The sequence below is a fragment of the Vidua macroura genome, chromosome Z, assembly GCF_024509145.1.
Source record: "Vidua macroura isolate BioBank_ID:100142 chromosome Z, ASM2450914v1, whole genome shotgun sequence".
Classification (NCBI taxonomy): Eukaryota; Metazoa; Chordata; class Aves; order Passeriformes; family Viduidae; genus Vidua; species Vidua macroura.
This window is the reverse complement of record NC_071611.1, coordinates 75,703,006-75,725,327: the sequence shown is the minus strand read 5'-3', so window position 1 is coordinate 75,725,327 and position 22,322 is coordinate 75,703,006. Positions and strand designations below refer to the sequence as shown.

The following is a 22,322-nucleotide window of genomic DNA, read 5'->3' as shown; positions in this document are numbered from 1 at the left end:
ACTTCACCTTATGTCAACTGCTAAAGCCCCGAGCATGGATTGCAGTGACAGTGGACACTTACAGCGGAGCGATCGTAGCCACACAGCACCCCAAAGCTAACTCTAAGGCCACGATGCAGCACTGGCTGACAGCAATGGCATGGCTTGGTATCCCCAAGCAGATCAAAACTGACAATGGTTCCAATTTCATTTCCAAACCAGTGCAAGAATTCGCCTCGAAATGGGGCATCACCTTAGTACAAGGTATCCCATATAACAGTACCGGGCAAGCCATAGTTGAGCGAGCAAACCAGACCCTGAAAGCTAAGCTAGAAGTATTGGCAAAGGCAGAGGGCTTTACCAATTCCGTTCCCCCAGGAGACCAAGCGCGTATACTGGCAACAGCTTTGCTAGCACTGAATCAGTTCCCTAGAGGAGATGAGGCAGACAGTCCGGTCCGAAAGCACTGGGCCACTCGAGCCCTAGAGGAGGGCCCACAGGTTGTAATCAAAAACGAACTGGGTGAATGGGAACGGGGCTGGAGACTGGTACTCACGGGACGGGGGTATGCGGCGGTTAAAAAAGAGGGCAAGATCAAGTGGTGCCCACTTAAGTCAATCAAGCCAGACCTTCAGAATGAGACTAACGAGAACTGCGAGTTTCTCTTTACAGGACATGCTCGTGGGTCATCCCCGTAACGCGTACATCCCGGTTCCAGAGAAAAGCGACGAACCACCAAAACGCCAGACAGCACCCAAGAATCCTACACCGTTCTAATTGTTCCTAGGGTCCTGTACCACTCAGACGAGGAGGTGTACCACATCTTCGAGGAGCTCAAAGAAAGAGAGACAGGGAAACCTAACAGAGCTGGTTCGAGTCCTGGTTCAATCAATCACCATGGCTCACCACTCTAATTTCCACCCTAGTAGGTCCGCTAGCGATACTGCTTTTAACCTTCACATTCGGACCTTGCCTGCTAAACAGGCTGGTCTCATTTGTTCAAGCTCGCCTAGAACGGACCAACATCCTGTTCATAGGCCGACAACAAATGCTGTGAACCAAAAACCGAGGACACTGCCAGTCGCAGAGGTTCTCTAAACTTCCCTTGCGAAGATTACTCAGGTTTACCAAAAACCCCTTTTCCCTTATCACCTTACAACTTTATACCTCACCTTAGTGCCTATGTTTATAACTACCTCACTCATTAGTAAAAAAGGGGGGGGGAGATGTGGTAGATAGGGACAGGCGAACGGAAGATCTCGGGATGTGACGGAAAGCAAGACCCTTCCCCCCTTCTTCCTGCTATAGTTAATCAATTACCCCTAAAGCATGCAGCCCCTCCTAACTCAGTAGTTTTCCACTCCTTATTAACCCCAACCAGACCCACCATCCCCTTCTGACGTAGTGAAGCCCCCTTGACTATTTAACCCCATGAGATAAGATAATAAACGCCATTTGACCATCCACCACATTGGTGTCTGTGCATGTCTGTGGCCCGAGTGACCTGGGGGAGGCCGGGTTGCCGTGCTGTGTCTTGAACCAGGTCGCCAGCCTTCTCATCAGAAGGCGACAACAAGTGATCGCGAATACCTTAGAGGAATTAAGGAAAAATGGAGATCTTCCCCAAAGTACCCCAATTGACTTTAAAATTCATTCGTTTCAGCCAGGAGACTGGGTTTTAATAAAGGTGTGGAAAGAACAGCCATTATCTCCCATGTGGGAGGGTCCCTTCCAGGTTCTCTTAACTACTGAAACTGCAGTAAGGACGCAAGAAAGAGGATGGACACATGTCACAAGAGTCAAAGGTCTGGTACAAGCTCCCACCGAGTGGACAGTGATCAATACATCTGACACAAAACTGACTTTAAAGAGAAAACCTCAAGAGAAGTGAAATAAGAAGGAGAGCAGGGTTTTAATCTATTATAAACTGTTCAGATGTTATTTATTAATTGTTACCTATTATTTAAATAATTATTCTAACTTGTTATTAGTGTTAAAAGTTAAAATTGTTTGTATTGAAGTATTTATTATAACTCGCGTCAAATTTCTGGTATTTTTTTATTGCAGATCCCAAAGAATAGAGCATCCTCCCACTCATTTAGTAATCAGGCCCTAAAAAGAAACACTCAAGTCAATACAAGGAGGGAAGTAAGTCACTGCAGGAGGAGGTAACGGTAAGATCATATTACAAGGGGCAAGACCGGGTCAGGATACACTCTTGCCACAAGGCAGATACACCATAGGCCTTCCCAAAGTGGGGTGAAAATATGGAGGTTGGGAGAGTGCCCTGTACCGGACCCTTGTTGCTGTTAGCACTGCTAACAATGATAAACATCCAGGGAAGTCAGACAGACCCCTGTGATAGATGTTACTATCCACTTTATGCAGGAGACTCTTGGAGTGCCGTCCTAAGAATTCATACAAATCCGAGTCCCAACTGTATTGACTTTTTACAATTAACAACATGTGTAGAGGACGGTACAACCTATTGGCTCTCCGAAAACATAGGAAATCATAAACAAAAACTGTTGGGAGAATGCCCTACAAGGGAAAAATGGATATGTTTGGAGAAAAAGCCGGAGAAAAAGGAGAAAGCAAAAGAGGTTCACGAGCCTGACTTTATAAAAGAAAAGGAAGTGAAAGGGGTAATAAGAAAAGGAGCAGGACTCAAGATTCTAGGTGGGAAAAATCTGTTTTTAGACCTAGTTGAAAAGATCAGCCATGAATTTAATATAACTAATTGTTAGATTTGCAGAGACACTAGAACAGCAGAAATCTGGCCGTGGGAAGGAATTGCACTGAGTCCAAAAGAGATCTTAAGGTTAATGAAGAATAAGATGAGAATCCAAAGGTCATCACCTGTGCAAGATAAAAGGAATGACGAAGAAGTATGGAATTTAAAATCTGAGGTAATCGGGGAAGAATGTCTGTGGAGGAAGGGATCTTCTAAGTTCATTTCATATGTGGGTGAGTTATCCTGTAAACGATATCTAGTTACCAACGATACCCACCAATGGTGGATTCCTGGGGCTCCTCACCTCTATTGGTCTAGAAAACAATAACAGGGATGTTCTTATATTCAAAAGGAAAAGTTATATGAATGTATTACCACAGATCCCAACCCTTTCCATGATGATCCCCAAATGTACAAGTTTTGGAGTAAAAATGGGGTCACTTCTGTAGAACATCATAAATTCTGGAGAGCTCCAAATGAGTTATTTTGGCTTTGTGGTAGAATGGCATATGTAATGTTGCCTAAAGATTGGACAGGAAGTTGTACACTAGGTATTATAAAACCTTCTTTCTTTTTACTGCCCAGAGACGAAAGTCAACATCTAGGAATTCCCTTATATGATGAATTAAAATGTAAAAGAAGAGACTTAATTGGTGGTTCTCAAAAGTGGGGGGAAGAAGAGTGGCCTCCAGAAAGAATAATCGAGACATATGGCCCTGCCACTTGGGCCCAAGATGGGTCGTGGGGGTACCGAACTCCCATTTATATGTTACATAGAATTATTAGATTACAGGCAGTGTTGGAAATCATAACCAATGAAACGGCCATGGTCTTAGATCTAATCTCTACCCAAAACCGCCAAATGAGAACGGCTATCTACCAAAATCGATTAGCATTAGATTATTTATTGGCAGAAGAAGGTGGGGTCTGTGGTAAATTTAATTCATCAGAGTGTTGTATTGAAATTGATGATTATGGAGATCTTATCAAAAACATTACAACCAGGATTAGGAAATTGGCACATGTCCCAGTCCAGAGATGGAGCCCTCTAACAAAATTAAATTGGTGGGATAACCTCTTAGGGGGAGAATGGTGGAAGAAGGTTTTATTGATTGTAGGAGGTGCCTTAATAAGTCTTATTCTACTTCCTTGTTTAATACCTTGTTTAATTCGGTTGATAACTAACTGTAATAAAAAGGTCTTTGTTCATTAAAACGAACATTGAAAGAAAATAAGAATTTAAACTGAATAGAGAATTTCAGACTGTGAGAAGAGAAAGAGGAAAAAAAAAAAGGGGGGGGGTGGTTTGATAAACAACAAGTATTCTGCTTAAGAATTGTGCAAATGCAGCTAGCACAGAAGACTGTGTAACTAACTATATACAAGCTAACTTTTAGGCCAAGGACAACCGGCAAAGAAGATAAGGAGCCTTCATCCCTATGACCACCAAGGGCAGAGAGAAAAAGGACCCCCTAGCAACCAATTGCACCGGTGCAGAGTACATCGAGAGAAAATACGTCAACTGAAAAAAAGGGGGGACTATAAAAACAAAAAGGTCAAAGGGGGAAGGCGCGCGGTGGCAGAGTGGAGACTCCCCGGCCGCCCAGCGCTGTTTTTTTTGCTTAATACCGCTTGCTTAATAAATTCTTGTTAATTGATTTATCTATAATTAGCCTCCCCAATTGAATTTGTCCATAACAAATTTGGTGCCGTGACTCGGATAAGGGCAAATGGGCAGGAATTCCTAATCAGGGAGGCGCCCCGCTGCTTTTTCAGCGGCCCTGGTGCAGGCTTTGCCTTCTCGGGCCCTTACCGACGAACCTAAATTTGGTATTAAGCAAAAGGGATACTGGTAACCCCATAATCTTTGTGCACGAAGCCCGGGCGAAGACGCAGGACAGTGTGAGTATAAAAGTGGGATCCACTCGGTTGGGGTTGGGATCCCAGGACATAACCTATGAGACGTCCCTTTAGGACGAGGCAAGTGTGGACCTCTAAGTAGTGCGGTTTCCAGACCCCGAGAGGGGCTGGGCCACGAACAGGGGACCGCGAGTGTGTGTGTGTGTGAAGGTGTCCTGGAAGATGGGACAGAGGAAAAGCAAGCCCTCTGATTCCATGGGGACGGGGACCCCAGTAAAGTTTCCCCAGATACCACCTGACAGTCCGTTAGGTTTAATAATAAAATCTTGGGATGAATACCCTTCAAGAAAAGGGAAGGATAGGGCAAAAATGATACATTATTGTATGGAAGTATGGGGAGGGAAACAAATCCGTGGTGATAATTTATTTTGGCCAGTGTTTGGAAGCTTCGAGGACTGGATTTGCCAGGCATTAAACATTTATGTAAATTCTAAAGAACCTTTTGATATGGAAGAGAGCAAGTACGCTGCTCTCTGGATAGTGGGGGAAACAAGAGCAAAACTTTTTGCCTTAAGCACCCAGAGAGAAAAAGAAAAAAAGAAAAATAAAATGGTTAGGACGGCTCCGGAGATCTTTTCAGCTGTACTCTGGAGTAAATCCTGACACTCCAGAAGGACAGATGTTGTTAAAGACCCAGTTCGTGGCCAGAGCCTGGCCTGATATTAGGAGAAAATTGGAAAAGATTGAGGATTGGCATGGTAGAGGCCTGGATGAATTGTTGCGGGAAGCTCAGAAAGTGTATGTGCGGAGAGAGGAGGAAGGACATAGGAAACAAGCAAGAGTGATGATGGCTGTGGTACGTGAAGGGCAGAGGGGAACACTTAGTCAGTTCCAGGGAAGTAAGCCGAAGGGCCAGAAGGTAGAAAAAGGGAGAAGAGAAAAGGAGAGTGGACAAGGAAGCTGCTTTTATTGTGGTAAGAGAGGGCATTTTCGGCGGGAATGCAGAAAAAGGTTGGCAGATGAAAAGCAATTCAAGGAAGACTGAGGAAGTCAGGGGCTCTATTTGCTGGGGACCCAGGAAAAAACAGAGCCCCTGGTAAAACTAAAAATTGGTCCCCAGCAGCAAGAATATGAGTTTCTTGTAGACTCAGGAGCTGAGAGATCAACGGTTCAAACCCTTCCCTCAGGGTGTAAATTATCAAGAGAAACAATACAGGTAGCTGGGGCAAAAGGGGAAGCCTTTAAAGTGCCTGTAATCAAAGACGTGATTTTTGAAACCAGCTCCAAAATAGGTATAGGATCACTGTTGTTAGTTCCAGAGGCTGACTATAACTTACTGGGACGAGATTTGATGATTGAATTAGGAATTGGAATTGACATAAATGACAAGAAGCTAAATATTAAATTATGTCCTCTTCGGGTAGAGGACGAACAGAAAATTAACCCTGAAGTGTGGTATACCCCAGAAAAAGCAGGCCGATTGGACATAAAACCTTTTGAGATAACATTAAGAAATCCTGAAGTCCCAGTTTGAGTTAAGCAGTACCCAATTCCAAATGAAGGAAGGAAAGGGGTCAAACCTGAAATTGAAAGATTAAAAGCACAAGGGTTATTAGAACCCTGCATGTCTCCTTTTAATACTCCTATCCTTCCTGTTAAAAAACCCGATGGGAAATACCGTTTGGTACATGACGTACGAGAAATTAACAAAAAGACTGTAGAAAGATTCCCTGTAGTAACTAACCCTCATACTTTATTAAGTAAATTAGGCCCCGAAAATCAGTGGTATAGTGTTATAGATTTAAAGGATGCATTTTGGGCATGTCCCCTTAAAGAAAGTTGTAGGGACTATTTTGCCTTTGAATGGGAAGACCCAGACACCCACAGGGTACTCCCACAAGGGTTTACAGAGTCCCCTAATTTATTTGGCCAGGCACTGGAGCAGCTGCTTACAGATTTTCAGTTGAGAGAAGGGGCTGTCCTGATTCAGAATGTAGATGACTTGTTAGTAGCTGGGAAAGAAGAGGAAATTGTCAGGGAAGAGAGTATAAGATTACTCAATTTTCTAAGCCTGAAAGGACTCAAAGTGTCAAAATCCAAATTACAATTTGTGGAAAAAGAGGTGAAATATCTCGGACATAGACTGAGACAAGGAACGAAGAAACTAGACCCAGAAAGGGTCAAGGGAATCTTGGCTATGCCAGGGCCAAGGACAAAGCGGGAGGTTAGACAGCTGTTAGGATTGTTTGGGTACTGTAGACAATGGATAGAGGGATTTAGCGGGAAAGTAAAATTCCTATATGAGAAACTAACAAAAGAAGGCTTGCTTAAGTGGACTCGGGAAGATGAGGAAAGACTACAGGACCTCAAGGCAGAATTAGTAAATGCACCGGTTCTCAGTCTTCCTGATTTAAAAAGGCCCTTTTATCTTTTTGTAAACATTAAGGATGGTACAGCATATGGAGTATTAGCTCAAGATTGGGCAGGGAGTAAAAAACCAGTGGCCTATTTATCAAAACTGTTAGACCCAGTATCTAGAGGTTGGCCCACTTGTTTACAAACAATAGTTGCAGCAGCAATGTTAGTAGAGGAAACAATAAAAATAACTTTTGGAGGGGAATTACATGTACTATCTCCCCACAACATTAGAGGAGTGTTACAGCAAAAAGCAGAGAAATGGATTACAGATGCTAGGCTCCTAAAATATGAAGGAATTCTGATTTCCTCACCGAAATTAAGCTTAGAAACCACTTCCCTCCAAAACCCTACTCAATTTCTGTATGGAGAACCTAGCGAAAACCTGACACATGATTGCCTAAAAGTTATTGAAGAACAGACAAAAATAAGGCCTGATTTGGAGGAAGAAGAATTAGAAGACGGTGAGAGATTGTTTGTGGATGGGTCGTCTCGAGTAATAGAAGGAAAAAGAAAATCAGGTTATGCTGTAATTGATGGGAAAACTTTGGAGGTAATAGAATCAGGGCCATTAAGCTCAGGGTGGTCGGCACAGGCTTGTGAGTTATATGCAGTATTACGGGCCTTAGAGCTGTTAAAAGGAAAGGCTGGAACTATTTATACAGACTCAAAATATGCTTATGGGGTAATACATACATTTGGAAAGATATGGGAAGAAAGGGGCTTGATTACTTCACAGGGAAAGGGATTAATTCATGAGGATTTAATTAGGAGAATACTGCAAGCTTTAAGGTTGCCTGAAGGTATCGCTGTAGTTTATGTAAAAGACCACCAGAGCGGGATATGTAACCAAGTAAGGGGAAACAATGTCGCTGATCAAGAGGCAAAGAATGCGGCTCTTAGAGTGTTAAAGGAAACTGTAATTACCAAAAGGGGTAGGGAAGACTGCCCCGATTGTGGAGTTGATTTAGAGAGTGAACCTTGTCACGATTGTCGGAAAAAATTTGGGATGTGTGGAATAAATTGTGTTTGCAAGAATCCCAACAAGAAGTATTGTATACTACACGGACCAATCCAGATATTGGTGTTCACTGAAAAGGAGCAGGAAAAACTAAAAGAAATGGGGATTATAGAAAAGGGAAATAGAAAAGAATTACCAGATGGCCGTGAGGTACTCCCAAAATCAGTGGCTCGAAAAATCCTGGAAGCAATTCACACAAAAACACACTGGGGTACCCAAGCATTAATAGATCAATTTGCAATTAAATATACTTGTATGGGGATGCACACTTTAGCTAAACAAATAACACAACAATGCCTAACCTGTCAACGGGTCAACAAGAGGCAATGGAGACAAAGGGAAATGGGGGGACGGGAATTGGCACATAGACCGTTTTCCCACATTCAAATAGATTTTACTGATTTGCCAAAAGTAGGAAGGTATAAACACTTATTGGTGATAATAGATCACTTGACTCACTTTGTAGAGGCATTCCCTACCTCCAGGGCAACTACACAAACAGTAGTAAAAACACTATTAGAAGAGATAATCCCCCGTTATGGACTAGTAGAAGTAATAGACTCAGACAGAGGGCCACACTTTACCTCCAAAATAATTAAAGAAGTAGTTACAGCTCTAGGAACGAAGTGGCAATATCATACTCCCTGGCATCCACAAAGCTCAGGTAAAGTGGAAAGGGTAAATGGGGAAATTAAGAAACAACTAACTAAATTGATGTATGAAACACAGTTATCCTGGGTAAAATGTCTACCTTTAGCCTTGTTAAATATACGAACTCAGCCCAGAACAGATATTGGAATTTCTCCATTTGAAATGCTGTATGGGATGCCTTATGACATGAATTCTCCGATAGACCACCCTGAAATAAGTAATCAACAACTTAACCAATATGTCATGCAACTTATAAAGGCTCGGGAAGGGCTTAGAAGAGCTGGGTTACTAGTGCAACGACCTCCTTTAGACCTAGCAATCCATAATATAAAACCAGGTGATAAGGTGTTAATAAAAACCTGGAAAGAAACCTCACTAATCCCAAACTGGGAAGGCCCCTATGTTGTTTTACTTACTACAGAAACTGCAGTCAGAACCGCCGAGAAGGGATGGACACATGCGAGCCGAATAAAGGGACCGATTACTGCTGCTGCTGCCGAAGACCCCTGGAGAAGAACCAGCCAACCCGGAGATCTTAAGGTCACATTTAAACGAACTTAATGGACTCAGTAAAAATTGTACAAACCAGCTGGTATAGTGAGATATTGGATTATGGATATCCTATAACTGATGATTTTAGAGTCTATTGTACAAATAAGGATTGTGATTGTTACCCTTTTGTATGCTATATTTGTAAAATCTGCCAGGAACGGTGGTGGGTCCATAGTTATAGAGGTACCCCTCCTAGGGGTATTTGTAAAGGGTGTTATCAATTAGAAAGAGAACTGACAAAGTCAGTCCTAAAGATTGGAGAAGAGAACGGGACCCTACCAAGGGAATCCCAAGAGTGGTGGGAGGTGTTTACTAAGGGGGCTAGGCCTGAAAATTGTTGTTACCACTCTAATGAACCAATTCCCCTAATTGTTCAAATTATAAAAGGGAATTGCCGGAAGACTTTACCTGGAATTCAGTGTAATTCACCGCAAGTGAAGGATAAGAATTGGGAATCATTCAAAAAGAGGCAGCAAAAACAGAGTGAGGGTCCTCCTGAAGAATATCCTTGCTGCCGAGAAGATGGTACACCTCGCGGCTCGAAGCAACCGGGTCGGCGAGCGAGGCAGAGGGATAAGAAGCAGTGGAGGAAAGAGCCCTCAAACTGGGACAATTCAAAGGTATTTCAAGAACTGCCTCAAGGGTACTGATCTCCCAAGGGTAAAGGTGAGCCCGGCAATAACATGTCAAACCAAACAGTGGGAAGGGGGAAATAATGATAATCAAGTTCTGGGGCGGTTTGGACTCCACCCTTGCTGGCAAATTCTGTACATATTAGTTATATGTTGTACCTGGCCTGTACAAGGGGACTATGCACACCAGCCATTTAATTGGACTCTGACCAAAATAGACCAAGGGAAAGTTGTTAAGCAAAATGCCACCACTGTAGCTCCTACTTTTTTAGTTACTAATGAGGACTTGGTGAACTCTGTGTGGGGATGGAGTAAACCTGACTTCCACGCTATCTATTGGTGTCCTAGCTCCAATCCTGGGAGGGGATATTGTAATTACCCTGGGGAATATCTGTGTGGATATTGGGGCTGTGAAACCATAGCAACTGCCTGGGCTGTCACCCATCCAGATAAATTTTTACAGGTCTCATGGTATCCTAAAGGATGCAAAGTTCCATGGTATGGCACTCAAGGAGAAATTCTGTATATGGGGAATTGTAGGTCCTTGAAAAATACAGGTGCTCAACCCCCTGGACCCAGGATGGCTGGTAGGAAAAACTTGGGGAGTAAGGTGTTGGGAACCAGGTAAGGATCGTGGAGGGTACATTCAAATAAAAAAGGAAATCCTACCACATGATCCTCTACCCATAGGCCCTAACTCTGTAATTGCTGAGGAGAAGTTAACCGAGACAGCTATAGGGACCAGTGACACCACAATGCCTGGAAACGGGACCCTCATACTCCCGACCCCGGATCCCCAGCAAAGTACCCTTTGGAAACTTATGCAGGCAGCGTACCAAGTCCTCAATGTAACACGACCTAACATTACTGAACAATGCTGGCTGTGCTTTGATATTAAACCTCCTTTCTATGAGGCAGTAGGGCTCAATGAGAAACCCAAGCGAGTTAATGGGAGCAATCCGCCACAATGTAACTGGAAAGACCCCCAAACCCAAGGGATAACGTTAGCAGCAGTAACTGGAAAGGGACGATGCATAGGGAGAGTACCGTGGCAAAAGAAACATTTGTGTAAAACAGTCAGTAAAGCACAGCATAAGGGTAACCTGGCAAAATGGTTGATTCCAGCCAAAAATACTAAATGGATATGCTCCAGAGGGGGGCTTACACCCTGTATTGCTCTTGACCTATTCAACGAAGTCTCTGAGTTTTGCATACAAGTGGTAATAGTCCCTAAAATCATTTATCATCCTGAGGAATATGTGTTTAATGCTCAAGTCACTTCTGAACATCACTTATCAAAAAGGGAACCCTTCACAGCCTTGACAGTGGCTACCCTAATGATTGTAGGTGGAACAGGTGTTGGCACCGGGGTGGCATCATTAGTAAAACAGAATCAAGAATTTAATTCCTTGAGGATTGCTGTAGATGAAGACTTAGCCCGCATTGAACAGTCGATCTCAGCCCTTGAAAAGTCTGTAAGATCCCTGTCAGAGGTAGTATTACAAAATCGTAGAGGATTGGACTTAATATTCTTGCAACAAGGAGGATTATGTGCTGCCCTTAGGGAGGAATGCTGTGTGTATGCAAACCACACGGGAATTGTGAGAGATACAATGACTAAACTAAGGGAAGGCCTCGAACGGAGAAAGAGGGAGAGAGAGTCACAGCAAAGCTGGTATGAGACTTGGTTCAACAGCTCCCCTTGGCTTACCACACTACTATCAACCCTTGCAGGTCCTGTGATATTGTTGTTACTAGGTTTAACTTTCGGACCTTGCATTTTTAATAAAATCATAGACATTGTAAAAGGAAGACTAGAAGCAGCTCATCTAATGCTTATTAGGGAGAGGTACGAAGCATTGCCCAGGGACTCAGAAGTAGATGAAACCCTGGTCTTAAGCCACCAAGAGTTAAAGCGTTTTAATGAACAAATTGGTAAAGAGAAAGAGGAGGGATTGTAATAAAAAGGTCTTTGTTCATTAAAACGAACATTGAAAGAAAATAAGAATTTAAACTGAATAGAGAATTTCAGACTGTGAGAAGAGAAAGAGGAAAAAAAAAAAAGGGGGGGGTGGTTTGATAAACAACAAGTATTCTGCTTAAGAATTGTGCAAATGCAGCTAGCACAGAAGACTGTGTAACTAACTATATACAAGCTAACTTTTAGGCCAAGGACAACCGGCAAAGAAGATAAGGAGCCTTCATCCCTATGACCACCAAGGGCAGAGAGAAAAAGGACCCCCTAGCAACCAATTGCACCGGTGCAGAGTACATCGAGAGAAAATACGTCAACTGAAAAAAAGGGGGGACTATAAAAACAAAAAGGTCAAAGGGGGAAGGCGCGCGGTGGCAGAGTGGAGACTCCCCGGCCGCCCAGCGCTGTTTTTTTTTGCTTAATACCGCTTGCTTAATAAATTCTTGTTAATTGATTTATCTATAATTAGCCTCCCCAATTGAAATTGTCCATAACACTAACATTGTGCAGAATTCCCTAGAAAGCTTAAGCAGAGAGAAGATCGAGAAGATCATGATCATACAAGAAAATAAACTGGGAGAGAACTCTGAAACTGCCAAGAAGACCTATGAAAAGTACCAGAAATTAAGAAAAAATTATCAAGTTTATGATACTCCTGTTTAAATTAAAGGTTTGATGCGGGCTAAAGCCCGATCAAAGATTTGGAGGGGGGAGTTGTTACAAATAAACTTGTTTTAATAGGTGGGAGTGGTGATGGGTAAATTGTGTCGGGTGGGTTGTAGGTAATTGTTAATTAATGTAACCAATTGTCAATGTAATGAATTGTTAAATTGTTAATGTAGTAAGTGGTTGTGAGTTACTGTTAGTTACGAAGTTTAATATGTACCACTAGTTAAGTGTTTGTGCACAGTTGCCAATCGGGGGGGGGGGGAGGCCAGGTGCATCGGAGAACGACATCATCAGTCCAACCTGCTATTGGAGAAACAGATCAACCAATGGTGCCTCGAAGTTCAGGAATGATTGGCCAGAAATGCACCATCTTATAAACCAATCAAGGACCAGAAAAGGAGCCAATCAACGAGAGGATCAAGAACGCACCAATCGACAGCCTCCAGAGACTTTAACAACCCTGGGTGCTGGCCACCCCGGGTCTTTCCGCAGACTTTGTTGCCAAGGAAACACCCTGTGCCTGTGCACAGTTACTGTTGCACATTGTTACTTTCTGGCTTGCCGCTGAGGTCCTGGGCTTATCCTGGGACCTCGTCCCCAGCTGTCTGTGATTTTAATAAACAGGCCCAAATTTTTTTAACATATTCTGGCTTTGAATTTGCCTGTTCGTAACAGCGGGAGGCAGTGACAGCTTGTCAGCTCCCGTCTGCAGGAGCCGGTGCCTCACACAGCTCTGGGAGGAAGCGCCTGCAGTCCTGCAGTTCTGCACTGAGCCAGAGCAAAGGTGGGAAATGCAAAGTGTTTTGCAGGAATACTCAGGGCCAGCAGGCCAGCCTGCTTTGTGCTGTCTGGCGCACCGCAAGCGCTGTGCAACGCAGCTCTGAGCTGCTGGGAGAGAGGGAATTGGGGACGTGCCTGAGGGTTTTGCTTGAGTAGTCAACTGATTGGGAAGAGAGCAGAATAATTGCAGTTGGCAATCTGTGTTTTCTTCATTAATTTCTGAAAGAAAGTCACAATGTGTTGTGGGTATTGTCAAAGAAAAGCCTTATAAAAAAATCAGGCTTTGCTCTGCTAAAAATGACCAGCTGGCCTGTTATGTCTTCTACATACAGCTAGCTAACTTCCCATGTGAAAAATCATAAAAATGACTGCAGTTATTACAGTTTGCATCTGGAATAAACAAGAAATCTGTCCTATGAGAGTCCACAAAGGAAAAAATGTAAACACCTGAGTAAAAGAGAGAGTCTTAGCACTTCCACACAAAAACACCTTCTCAGCAATGAATTGTGTGGCAAGAAAACAAGCAGGCAATTGGAGTTGAACATCAGGTCTGTGAAAATGGTATAAAAATGAGTTATGTGAATAAAGAGTGGGCTTTCCCTGCACGAAGAAACTGAGTCCCATCTACTTGATTGACACAGCAATGTGGCTTCACTCAGCAAGAGCAGTCGCAGGGTGTATTGATGAAAGGCTTGTGTTTGATTCCCAGAATGGGAAGGAGAGTGTGCAAGTGGCTGTTTTAGCCTTGAGAATAAAGAGAGCGGTCCTGCTAAGAAGGTAGCTGGAATGCATTCAAAGGGAAGGAAGTGTTTTTAGGAGGCTTTTGACCAGCAATGGAGAATTTGAGGAATGGAATATTTCCCAAACGCCTGAGTCAGGAACTGGAGTCGTGTCCAAGGCCCTGCCATATTTGATCCATTTTTGAGCAGGTGGACAAGACAATGAAGAAAAGTGTATTGTTTAATGGATGGTGTTATGGACAAATTCAACTGGGGAGGCCAGTTATAGATAAATCAATTAAGAAGATGTCATGGTTGGACACTGGCGCAATGCCAGCGTCCCCATGAAAATGCACCTTCCTTAAATAAATGCTGTGAGATGTTATCAGGAACAGAGCAGGCCCAAGCTTAATAACAAAGAAAAAAACTTTATTAAACTACTACTAATACAGAAAACACATAAACTAAATCCAGGATGAAGACCTTTTAAACCACCCCTCCTCCTCCCAATTCCAAAAACACCCAGCCATGAAACATCACCCGGGATTCTTGATCAAATTACCACCCTTCAGGTAATCTATACTTAAACTATCAAGGGAGAGAGAAGTCTCTCTTGCGCCACAGACCCCCCAGGAAACACAGCTGCCCCCCTGTGTTTCCCTGTCACACATGGCAACCGCCCGGAAAAAAAAAATCTGCCAGTGTGACACTCTCCATTCCATGTCACAGTGCTCTCACCACCGTGCATGGACAGACTGCTCATAGGGCTCCTTTAAGGATGCTTTGCCACAGACCCAAAGATACAACAGTTCAGCTTCTCATCTTGGGACTACAGTCCCCCCCATTTTCCCCTGGGGCCGAGGGGTCCAAAAACAGGACTCATCTTCTTCCCGAAGACAGAGGGCATCACCATTCCCTCTTCAGCTTTCTTCGTTTCTCGCCATTCTTGTGCTGTTCGAAGCTGAAACAGGTCTCCCTGGGTCACCACTGCATCCCCCTAAAATGCAGTCTCTATTGCAGGAGATTTTGGTTCAGTCTATGGCTAACAAGAAAAGTCCAGCCAAAAGCTACTTCATCATCTCCTCCCACTTAAATATTTCTTCTTCTAACATCTCAAGTCCCGGACTATCTCTCTTCCACTACAAATCAAGGAGGAGTAATACTTTTAAAAAGCCCTCATTTCCTGGAAAGGGTTAAACGTTCAGACTCCTTGGACGGCTGATATCTCGGTCCAGCGTTCCGTCTCCCATGCTGGGCATCATCCCCCCCCTTTCTCCTTCTCCTCTGCCGGCAAATTTCCAGGTGCCGCCAGGCTCTCTGTCACTTTCCCTCTTGGGGGGGGAGGGCAAAGGCATCTCCACTTTTCTCCACCCTTCCGTCCACAGGAGCTGGCTCGGTTCCAGACCCTCAGCCCCTCGGCCTACCTGGACAAGGCCGCGTGGCTTCCCCTCCCCCACCCAGCCCATGGCTGGGCAGGGGAGAGCCTGCACTCTCTGACCACCGGAACCAAAAGAGACAGTTCCCCTGGGAGTTCTTGCTTTTAACCCCCTGTGTTCTCAGAGGCGTGTCCATACTTTCAGTGGTCACTCCAGGTGCCAATATCCAAACCTGACCACTGATTGGTTTGACCCAACTTCCTGGAAAAAATTCACTTCCATGTCAAACCACGAAAGAAGAATTTATTAAGCAAGTGGTAATGAGCAAAAGACAGTGCTGGGTGGACCGAGAGTCTCTGCTCTACCACGGCGTGCCCTCCCCCCTTGCCCTTTTTTGTTTTTATAGTCCATTTTTTTTTTCTTCTTTCCAGTTGACGTATTTTCTCTCAATGCACTCTGCGCCTGTGCAATTGGTTGCTAGGGGGTCTTTTTTTTCTGCCCTTGGTGGTCGTAGGGATGAAGGCTCCTCATCTTCCTTGCAGATTGTCCTTGGCCTAAAAGTTAACTTGCATATAATTAGTTACACAGTCTTCTATGCTACTTGCATCTGCACAATTCTTAAGCAGGATACTTGCTGTTCCCTCGGGCCCCCCCCTCCTTCTCCTCCCACACCTTGAAATTCCCTACTCAGTTCAAATTCTTATCTCCTTCAATGCTCGTTTTGATGAAGACCTTTTTATTTATTACAGGTGGGAACATGATCCTTGAAGGAGAAGCAATGTATTGGTCAATGGGTGGGCAGTTAAGGTTTGAAAGGGGAACAATGCATAAGGGAGCTGTTGTTGGCATGGGGTCGGTATCGGGAGCCACCGCGGCTTCATCTCACGCGCCGGCCATGTGTGAGCTGATGCTGTAACTGGGAAAATTCCGCTCCTGCGCTGGAGATACAAGGCCTGGTTCTGGGCTGGAGGGGTGAGAAGGACGAGATGCACACCCTTTTGATCCAGGGGAGATCCTGGAAGTGCACTGCCTACCTGCCCCCCCCACACCAAGCACCACGCTCCATCTCCCTCTCCTGCTCAGCGGATTTTTGGGAATCCAGGGGTTGGTATGTATTATTTGCCACTGGAACTAATGGAATAAATTTGCTTTGCAAGCCCAGTTGTGTCTTAGATTATTTTGTGCATGAGTCTCCTCCTGAACCTGTGGCAATGACCACCAGGGACCTACAGGATACTCCTACTCTGCTGTCAATCAATTCTGAGAAATGATTTAAATACGTCAAAGAATTTGGAGTAATGTTTAGCCTGTGAGTTTCAGCAAAGTATTGACTCTGTCTTAGTTCCATGGATACAAACTAGTAAGTGAGATTGCTGGGTGTGCAGGTGTTAGGGAAGTGATTCCCTATGCACCGAGTACTGAAATAAACAAATGCCTCCTTTCTAAGCCTGAGCTGGCAGCAGGGATCAGGCCCTGCTTGGTAACTTTCATTTTGGCAACTTCTGTGAGCAGGTAAGAAAGGTCAAAATGAAACCTTTTCCAGCTATTCCCCTCTGCTTCATCTTTTTAGGCGCCAGAACTCTGTGCCACAGGTGGCCTGGCTGTGTGCAGAGCAATGCAGCCCCCACAAACCCCTTGATTTCCCCACAAGCTGCCATGCCTTGTTCCCAGGTGTGCCCAGCTCTGCCAGGAGAAAGAGCCCGCAGCGCAGTGGGCACCGTGCCCTGCCCAGCCAGGGCTCTCTGGCACAGAGCAGCAGCAGCAGCTCCAGTGCCTTTCAACCCACTCCTGCCTTGGCTTCTCCTGGGACACAGAAGCCTCTGGAAATCAGCATCGCCAGTCGCATTCCAGCTTGGAGCAGCTCCTGCGGGCAGGCAGATGCTGCCAGTTTGACTGCTTCCAAAGGGGAATAAAGGCAGAGATGTACATGCTCAGGAGCCCTGGGCATATCCAGGAAACGTGTAAATATGTGGGAGATTTGTGAGGAATTATTTCAGCTGTTATGCCAACAGTGCCTTCTCTCCTGGTTCTGTGTGTTCTAGATGAGTAATGTAACAGTTGGCTCTCCCAATTAAGAGGTAGATAGTATGTGGATGTTACAATGTATAGTGATGTTATTGTAATATATCCTCCCATAGCCTTATTTGCCCTCCCCCTTGTAACAGCCTTGGTAGTCAGGGCTTTTGGGGAGGGCCGGCTTGTGACCAGGAGGCGCGGTGTAACAACACCTGACCTCCAATCAAGATGTAAGAAAGTAATCTCCACCAGTGGACAGCAGAGAAAGAGCTGACTGATAAAACTTTGGAGGGGCTAAGGGTATAAAAGGCAGAGCATCTGTTTTGTAGATGAGCTGCTCGTAATGGTCATAGAGACTCCCAGTGCTGCAATTTTTCCTTATTCAGTCCTCTGTTAAGGTTTATTAAACCTTTAACATTTTAAAAGTGAGGGTCATTTCTCAGATGTGCAGTGCTTTGGGCTATTCTCTTGGTCAGCTTTCCTTTGCTTGGGTCCCATCTCGGTGCTTCGTTGGGGTACAGGCTGTAGGTACTTGGTGCGCTCTTGGAGTTACTCTTGGATCCCTTGAACAGCAGGGTTTGGCCCACAAAGGGAATTTGTGCTACTTTGTGACAGAGGAGAACTCCCCAGGCTATTTAGCCTTTGCTGTACAGATGGTTGGTTATTGCTTTGCATCAATTCACAGGCCAATATAGAGGGTTTGCATTGTGATGTCAGGGCATGGTTGCCATGCGGTCATGGTGACATCAGAAGGTTGCTGTGGTGCACAAAAGGCCTCAGCGTCAGAGCAGCCCTAGGCCTTGCTCAGTGCAGGATGCTCAGTGCATCCTCCTGGTTAAGGCACGTGTCAGTGGGCAGCTGCACACTGACAAGAGCCTTGTTTTTTCTCGTGTTGGAGTGAATCTGCGCAGCAGTGCTACAATGATTGAGCAATTTGCTGCTGCATTTGTCACTGTTTACGGCGTTTCTTATTCCGCCTATTACCTGACTAACCTGGCACGTAAGTAGAGGTTTTCCCTGGGTGTAACCAAACCTGGCTTTTGTATGTCTTCCTGCTCTTAGTGACTGAGTTATTTTGAAACAGAAGGAGCATTAGGGTGCCACTGGTTTGGGAAAGCTCCTGTCAAGAGGTTCAACTAAAAAGGGGGTGTCTGTAGGCACAGGGGCAGCATTTGCAAGGGAACCTGCAGGGGTTCTGTTCCCTCCACGGGAGAGTCTGAGGCAGCAGAGTCTGTCATTTCCTCAGATTGCTGGGACAAGCAAGATAGCTTTGAAAATGTAAACTGGAGAACTCCTTGGAAGGCCTTCTAAAAACTCTGCAGTTGTTCCCAGAATTCAGGGAAAGCTTCTTTCTTTCTACATTTTGTCATGAAAGGATTTGAGTGCCTAACTTGACCCTTGACTGAGTGCTAAAATAGTGATTCCCTTTGCAATGAAATGCTAACTCCAAAGCAGTGAGTATCTGCTCCTGAACCCTGGAGCTGCTGCTGTGCTGCGTCACAATAGAGCTGCCACAGCTCAGTGGAATTTTGGGGAAGCTTTTCTGGGCAACTGTTTCCAGCAAGTTAATGAGAATTAGTGCATACAACTGATTAAAAAAAAAAAAAAAAAAAAGGTACTGGAAGGAGAGGATTTTAAAAGATGTGTTATGCGTTTGGTAGAACAGGAGCATTGAGTGTGAAAGAACAATTTACATTTTCTTGATCATGTTTATATTAATTTACTGGCTAAACAGGCCAAAGTGTAAGCACGACCAAGAATATGGTCCTGATCTCTTGCTGGTTGTGTGAATGAAATGTGTCTCCTGGAGGGATGTTATGAAGCAGAAAATACTCTCTGTTTGCGATTCTTGTTCTGTGGGATTCACCAGCCCAGGCAGTTTTCTGACAGCATCTGCTTCATTTTCTCTTGCCCACTACAGGTCACGTGAAGCATGTATTCAGTGGTGCTGATGCTAAGGTGAGTGAGCAAGGAACATTTCATGTTGGTGGTGTTTAAGTATTGTAGAGAATGCTGTGAGCTTAGCCAGAACAAGTAGACTGTACAGGGCCAGCCATGCAGGCCAAAAGAAAAACCAATTTCATTCCTTCAACAACAAACACTTAGGCAAATCTGGGTATTTCCTAATTTCCATCTCAGAGCCTTGAAGACTTAAAACTAAGATTTGCAGAGAGAATATTGCTTGTTAAAACCAAACACGGAAGAATACTTAATAAACAGCAATTTCCTATAAAGTTCAATTAGTGCATTTTAATAAAGCCATAGTGACTTACACTTTCATTCCACTCAAACATCAGGACACTTCCTAAGAAGATGTGGTTGTACAACAAGAAGGACAATTTAAAATTGTGAATACAGTATTTGAAGTCAAAGGGGCAAGTTTGTGGTGGGGGAGCTGCGTGGGCCCAAAGGACCCAGGGGTGCCGGTCAAGAGCAGCTGAAGGTGGGCCAGCGCGTGGCCAGGGAGCCAAGAAGGCCAAGGGCGTCCTGGCCTGTGTCAGCAAGAGTGGGGCAGCAGGAGCAGGGCAGGGAGCGTCCCCCTGGGCTGGGCAGCGCTGCAGGCACAGCTGGGAGTGCTGTGCCCAGTTGTGGGCCCCTGTGAAGCAGAAAGTCCTTGAGGGGCTGGAGCGTGTGCAGAGGAGGACACGGGAGCTGGGGAAGGCTGTGGAGCGCAAGGCCAAGGAGGAGGTGCTGAGGGAGCTTTAGCCTGGACAACGGGAGGCTCGTCAGGGCCCTTCAGGCACACTTCCATAGATCCATAGAGGACAGCGCTCACCCCAAGGCCTGCTTCCCTGCCAAACATCCCCGCTCTGCATGCAAGGGCTTTAGCCATCTGAGGAGGTGACACTTCCAATTTGTGGTTTCTTGGCTTGCTAGGAGGAGAAGCCCTGCTGATTTTCTCTCTTCCCAGCAAGCAAAGATGCTTCTGCACAAGCTTTCCTGCCCTTTTCCTGCACCGAATGGGATTCTGATCCACTTTTAGTTTTTCATGTCTGCCGCAGCAATAGCAAAGGCCTTGCTGGCTATTTCCTACTTTTCCATTTCACAGCTTTCAAGAGCTAAAAGCTCCCTTGTGCAGAGGCACTGTGCCTTGCAGATAGCAGCCATGGAGGACTATCAAATTCCTAGGCAAACAGAGTTCTGTTGAATTAGCCCATTTTAATCTGGCCGGAGTGCCTTAGAATGCCATTGCTAAGAACGCTGATGATTTCTCCTTCCAAGAGGTGGTTGTAGATGCCAGGAGAAAGGAGGTTCTAAACGATAGGTAACGGCCTGTCCCTCATGTTTCTCTCTTGCCACAGATGACAGAAGCAGCAGCAGTCTCTGCCCCGGCTCCCTCTGCTCCTGGAGAAGAAGCCAAAGAGGAGCAAAATGAGCAAGACGACCACAAGCCTGCAGCTGTGGTCACAGCAGAGCCTGATGCTTCCGAGAGAGTAAGTGCCAGTTGTGGGTGGTGCTGTCTTTAGTGCAAGGCAGAGCTGCAAGTTTCTGAGCAGCCAGCACTTGCTGTTGCTGGCTGAGGATGCTGAGTGCTGGAATCCCGCAGGACACGGCCATTTCCTGCAGGCAGGGACAGCTAGAAATTGGCCTTTGGCCTGTCACCTTGAGGCACCCAAGAGCTGGGGCCTGTAGCTCAGCTTCTGCCTGCTTGGCTCAGTGAAGCTCTGTCTCTGGGCTTCTGCAGGGCCGTGGCCAAGGGCACAGGTGCTCGTGCTGGAGGTCACAGGGCTTTCTTTGGTTGTTTTCCCTTTTTGGAAAAGTGTGTTTGGCTTGTGGAAGTGTTCTGCAGTTTTCTGCAGCAGTCCTTCACTTGTACAGTCTCTTATGACCCGGTGGTCTTTTGGCTTTTGATAAGCTGCAAGGAGATGATTGCATTGTCCATGAAGCTGGGGTAGGCCATTCTTGTGAGGTGTGGCCAAAGAAAGCAAGTGCCTCGTTGGGAAGGCTTCTTGTCAGGCAAAAACAGAAATGGCAAGTTTCTGTGGAGAATTTTGGGATGAAGCCTGCAGCTTTGGGAATGGCATTAGTGGCTCAGGTGGGGGTGAAGCTGCAAGTCCTTGACTGCTGTCTTGTGTTGCTGAGAAGAGGAAGGACATCTTGGAATTGTGGCTGCTGTATTTGAAGTCAAAGGGGCAACTTTGTGGTGGTGGGGGAGCGGCGTGGGCCCAAAGGACCCAGGGGTGCCGGTCAAGAGCAGCTGAAGGTGGGCCAGCGCGTGGCCAGGGAGCCAAGAAGGCCAAGGGTGTCCTGGCCTGTGTCAGCAAGAGTGGGGCAGCAGGAGCAGGGCAGTGAGCATCCCCCTGGGCTGGGCAGCGCTGCGGCCACAGCTGGGAGTGCTGTGCCCAGTTGTGGGCCCCTGTGAGCAGAAAGTCCTTGAGGGGCTGGAGCGTGTGCAGAGGAGGACACGGGAGCTGGGGAAGGCTGTGGAGTGCAAGGCCAAGGAGGAGGTGCTGAGGGAGCTTTAGCCTGGACAACGGGAGGCTCGTCAGGGCCCTTCAGGCACACTTCCATAAATCCCTGCATAATAGTGTTCAATACAAATGCTTTTTTTTCTGGAAATATCTTCTCACAGCATTCAAGTGCTTTTGACACTTGTTTTGGTCACTCTTTCATCTTTTGGTTTCTTCCTTTGTTAGTTGGACATGTCCTGTTCAGTTTCTCATTTTTTAGGAAGGGAAAGCTATTTTCCTCCATGTTTCCCGTCCTTTTCCAGCTCTTGTCGATATTCTGCTAGCTTTTTCTTTTGTAAGGTGACATTTCTGGAGGATGCAGTATTTTTGCATGAGATCACTTTGTTTGGGACAGCGAGCTTGGTGCAGAAGGAGCTGTTCTGGTGCCAGGCCAGTCAATAGGGCCTTGCACTTCGCGTTCATATTGACAGTACCTCTGCCTTTTTGCAGCCCAGGGAATCAGTAAATGTGGTGTTTGGGAATTGAGCAGGA

At 45.5% G+C, this 22,322-nt stretch overlaps 1 protein-coding gene across 1 annotated transcript in view; it reads left to right on the top strand.

Moving 5' to 3' along the window:
- The first annotated feature begins 3,447 nt into the window (after positions 1-3,447).
- Positions 3,448-22,322, top strand: part of LOC128822379 (serine/threonine-protein kinase PAK 3-like) — a 30,286-nt gene continuing 11,411 nt past the window's right edge. The window contains 5 exon segments of the mRNA XM_054004076.1: positions 3,448-3,460; positions 17,955-18,272; positions 18,275-18,379; positions 19,301-19,338; positions 20,682-20,813. Of these exon segments, the coding sequence (XP_053860051.1) occupies positions 3,448-3,460; positions 17,955-18,272; positions 18,275-18,379; positions 19,301-19,338; positions 20,682-20,813 (606 nt within the window).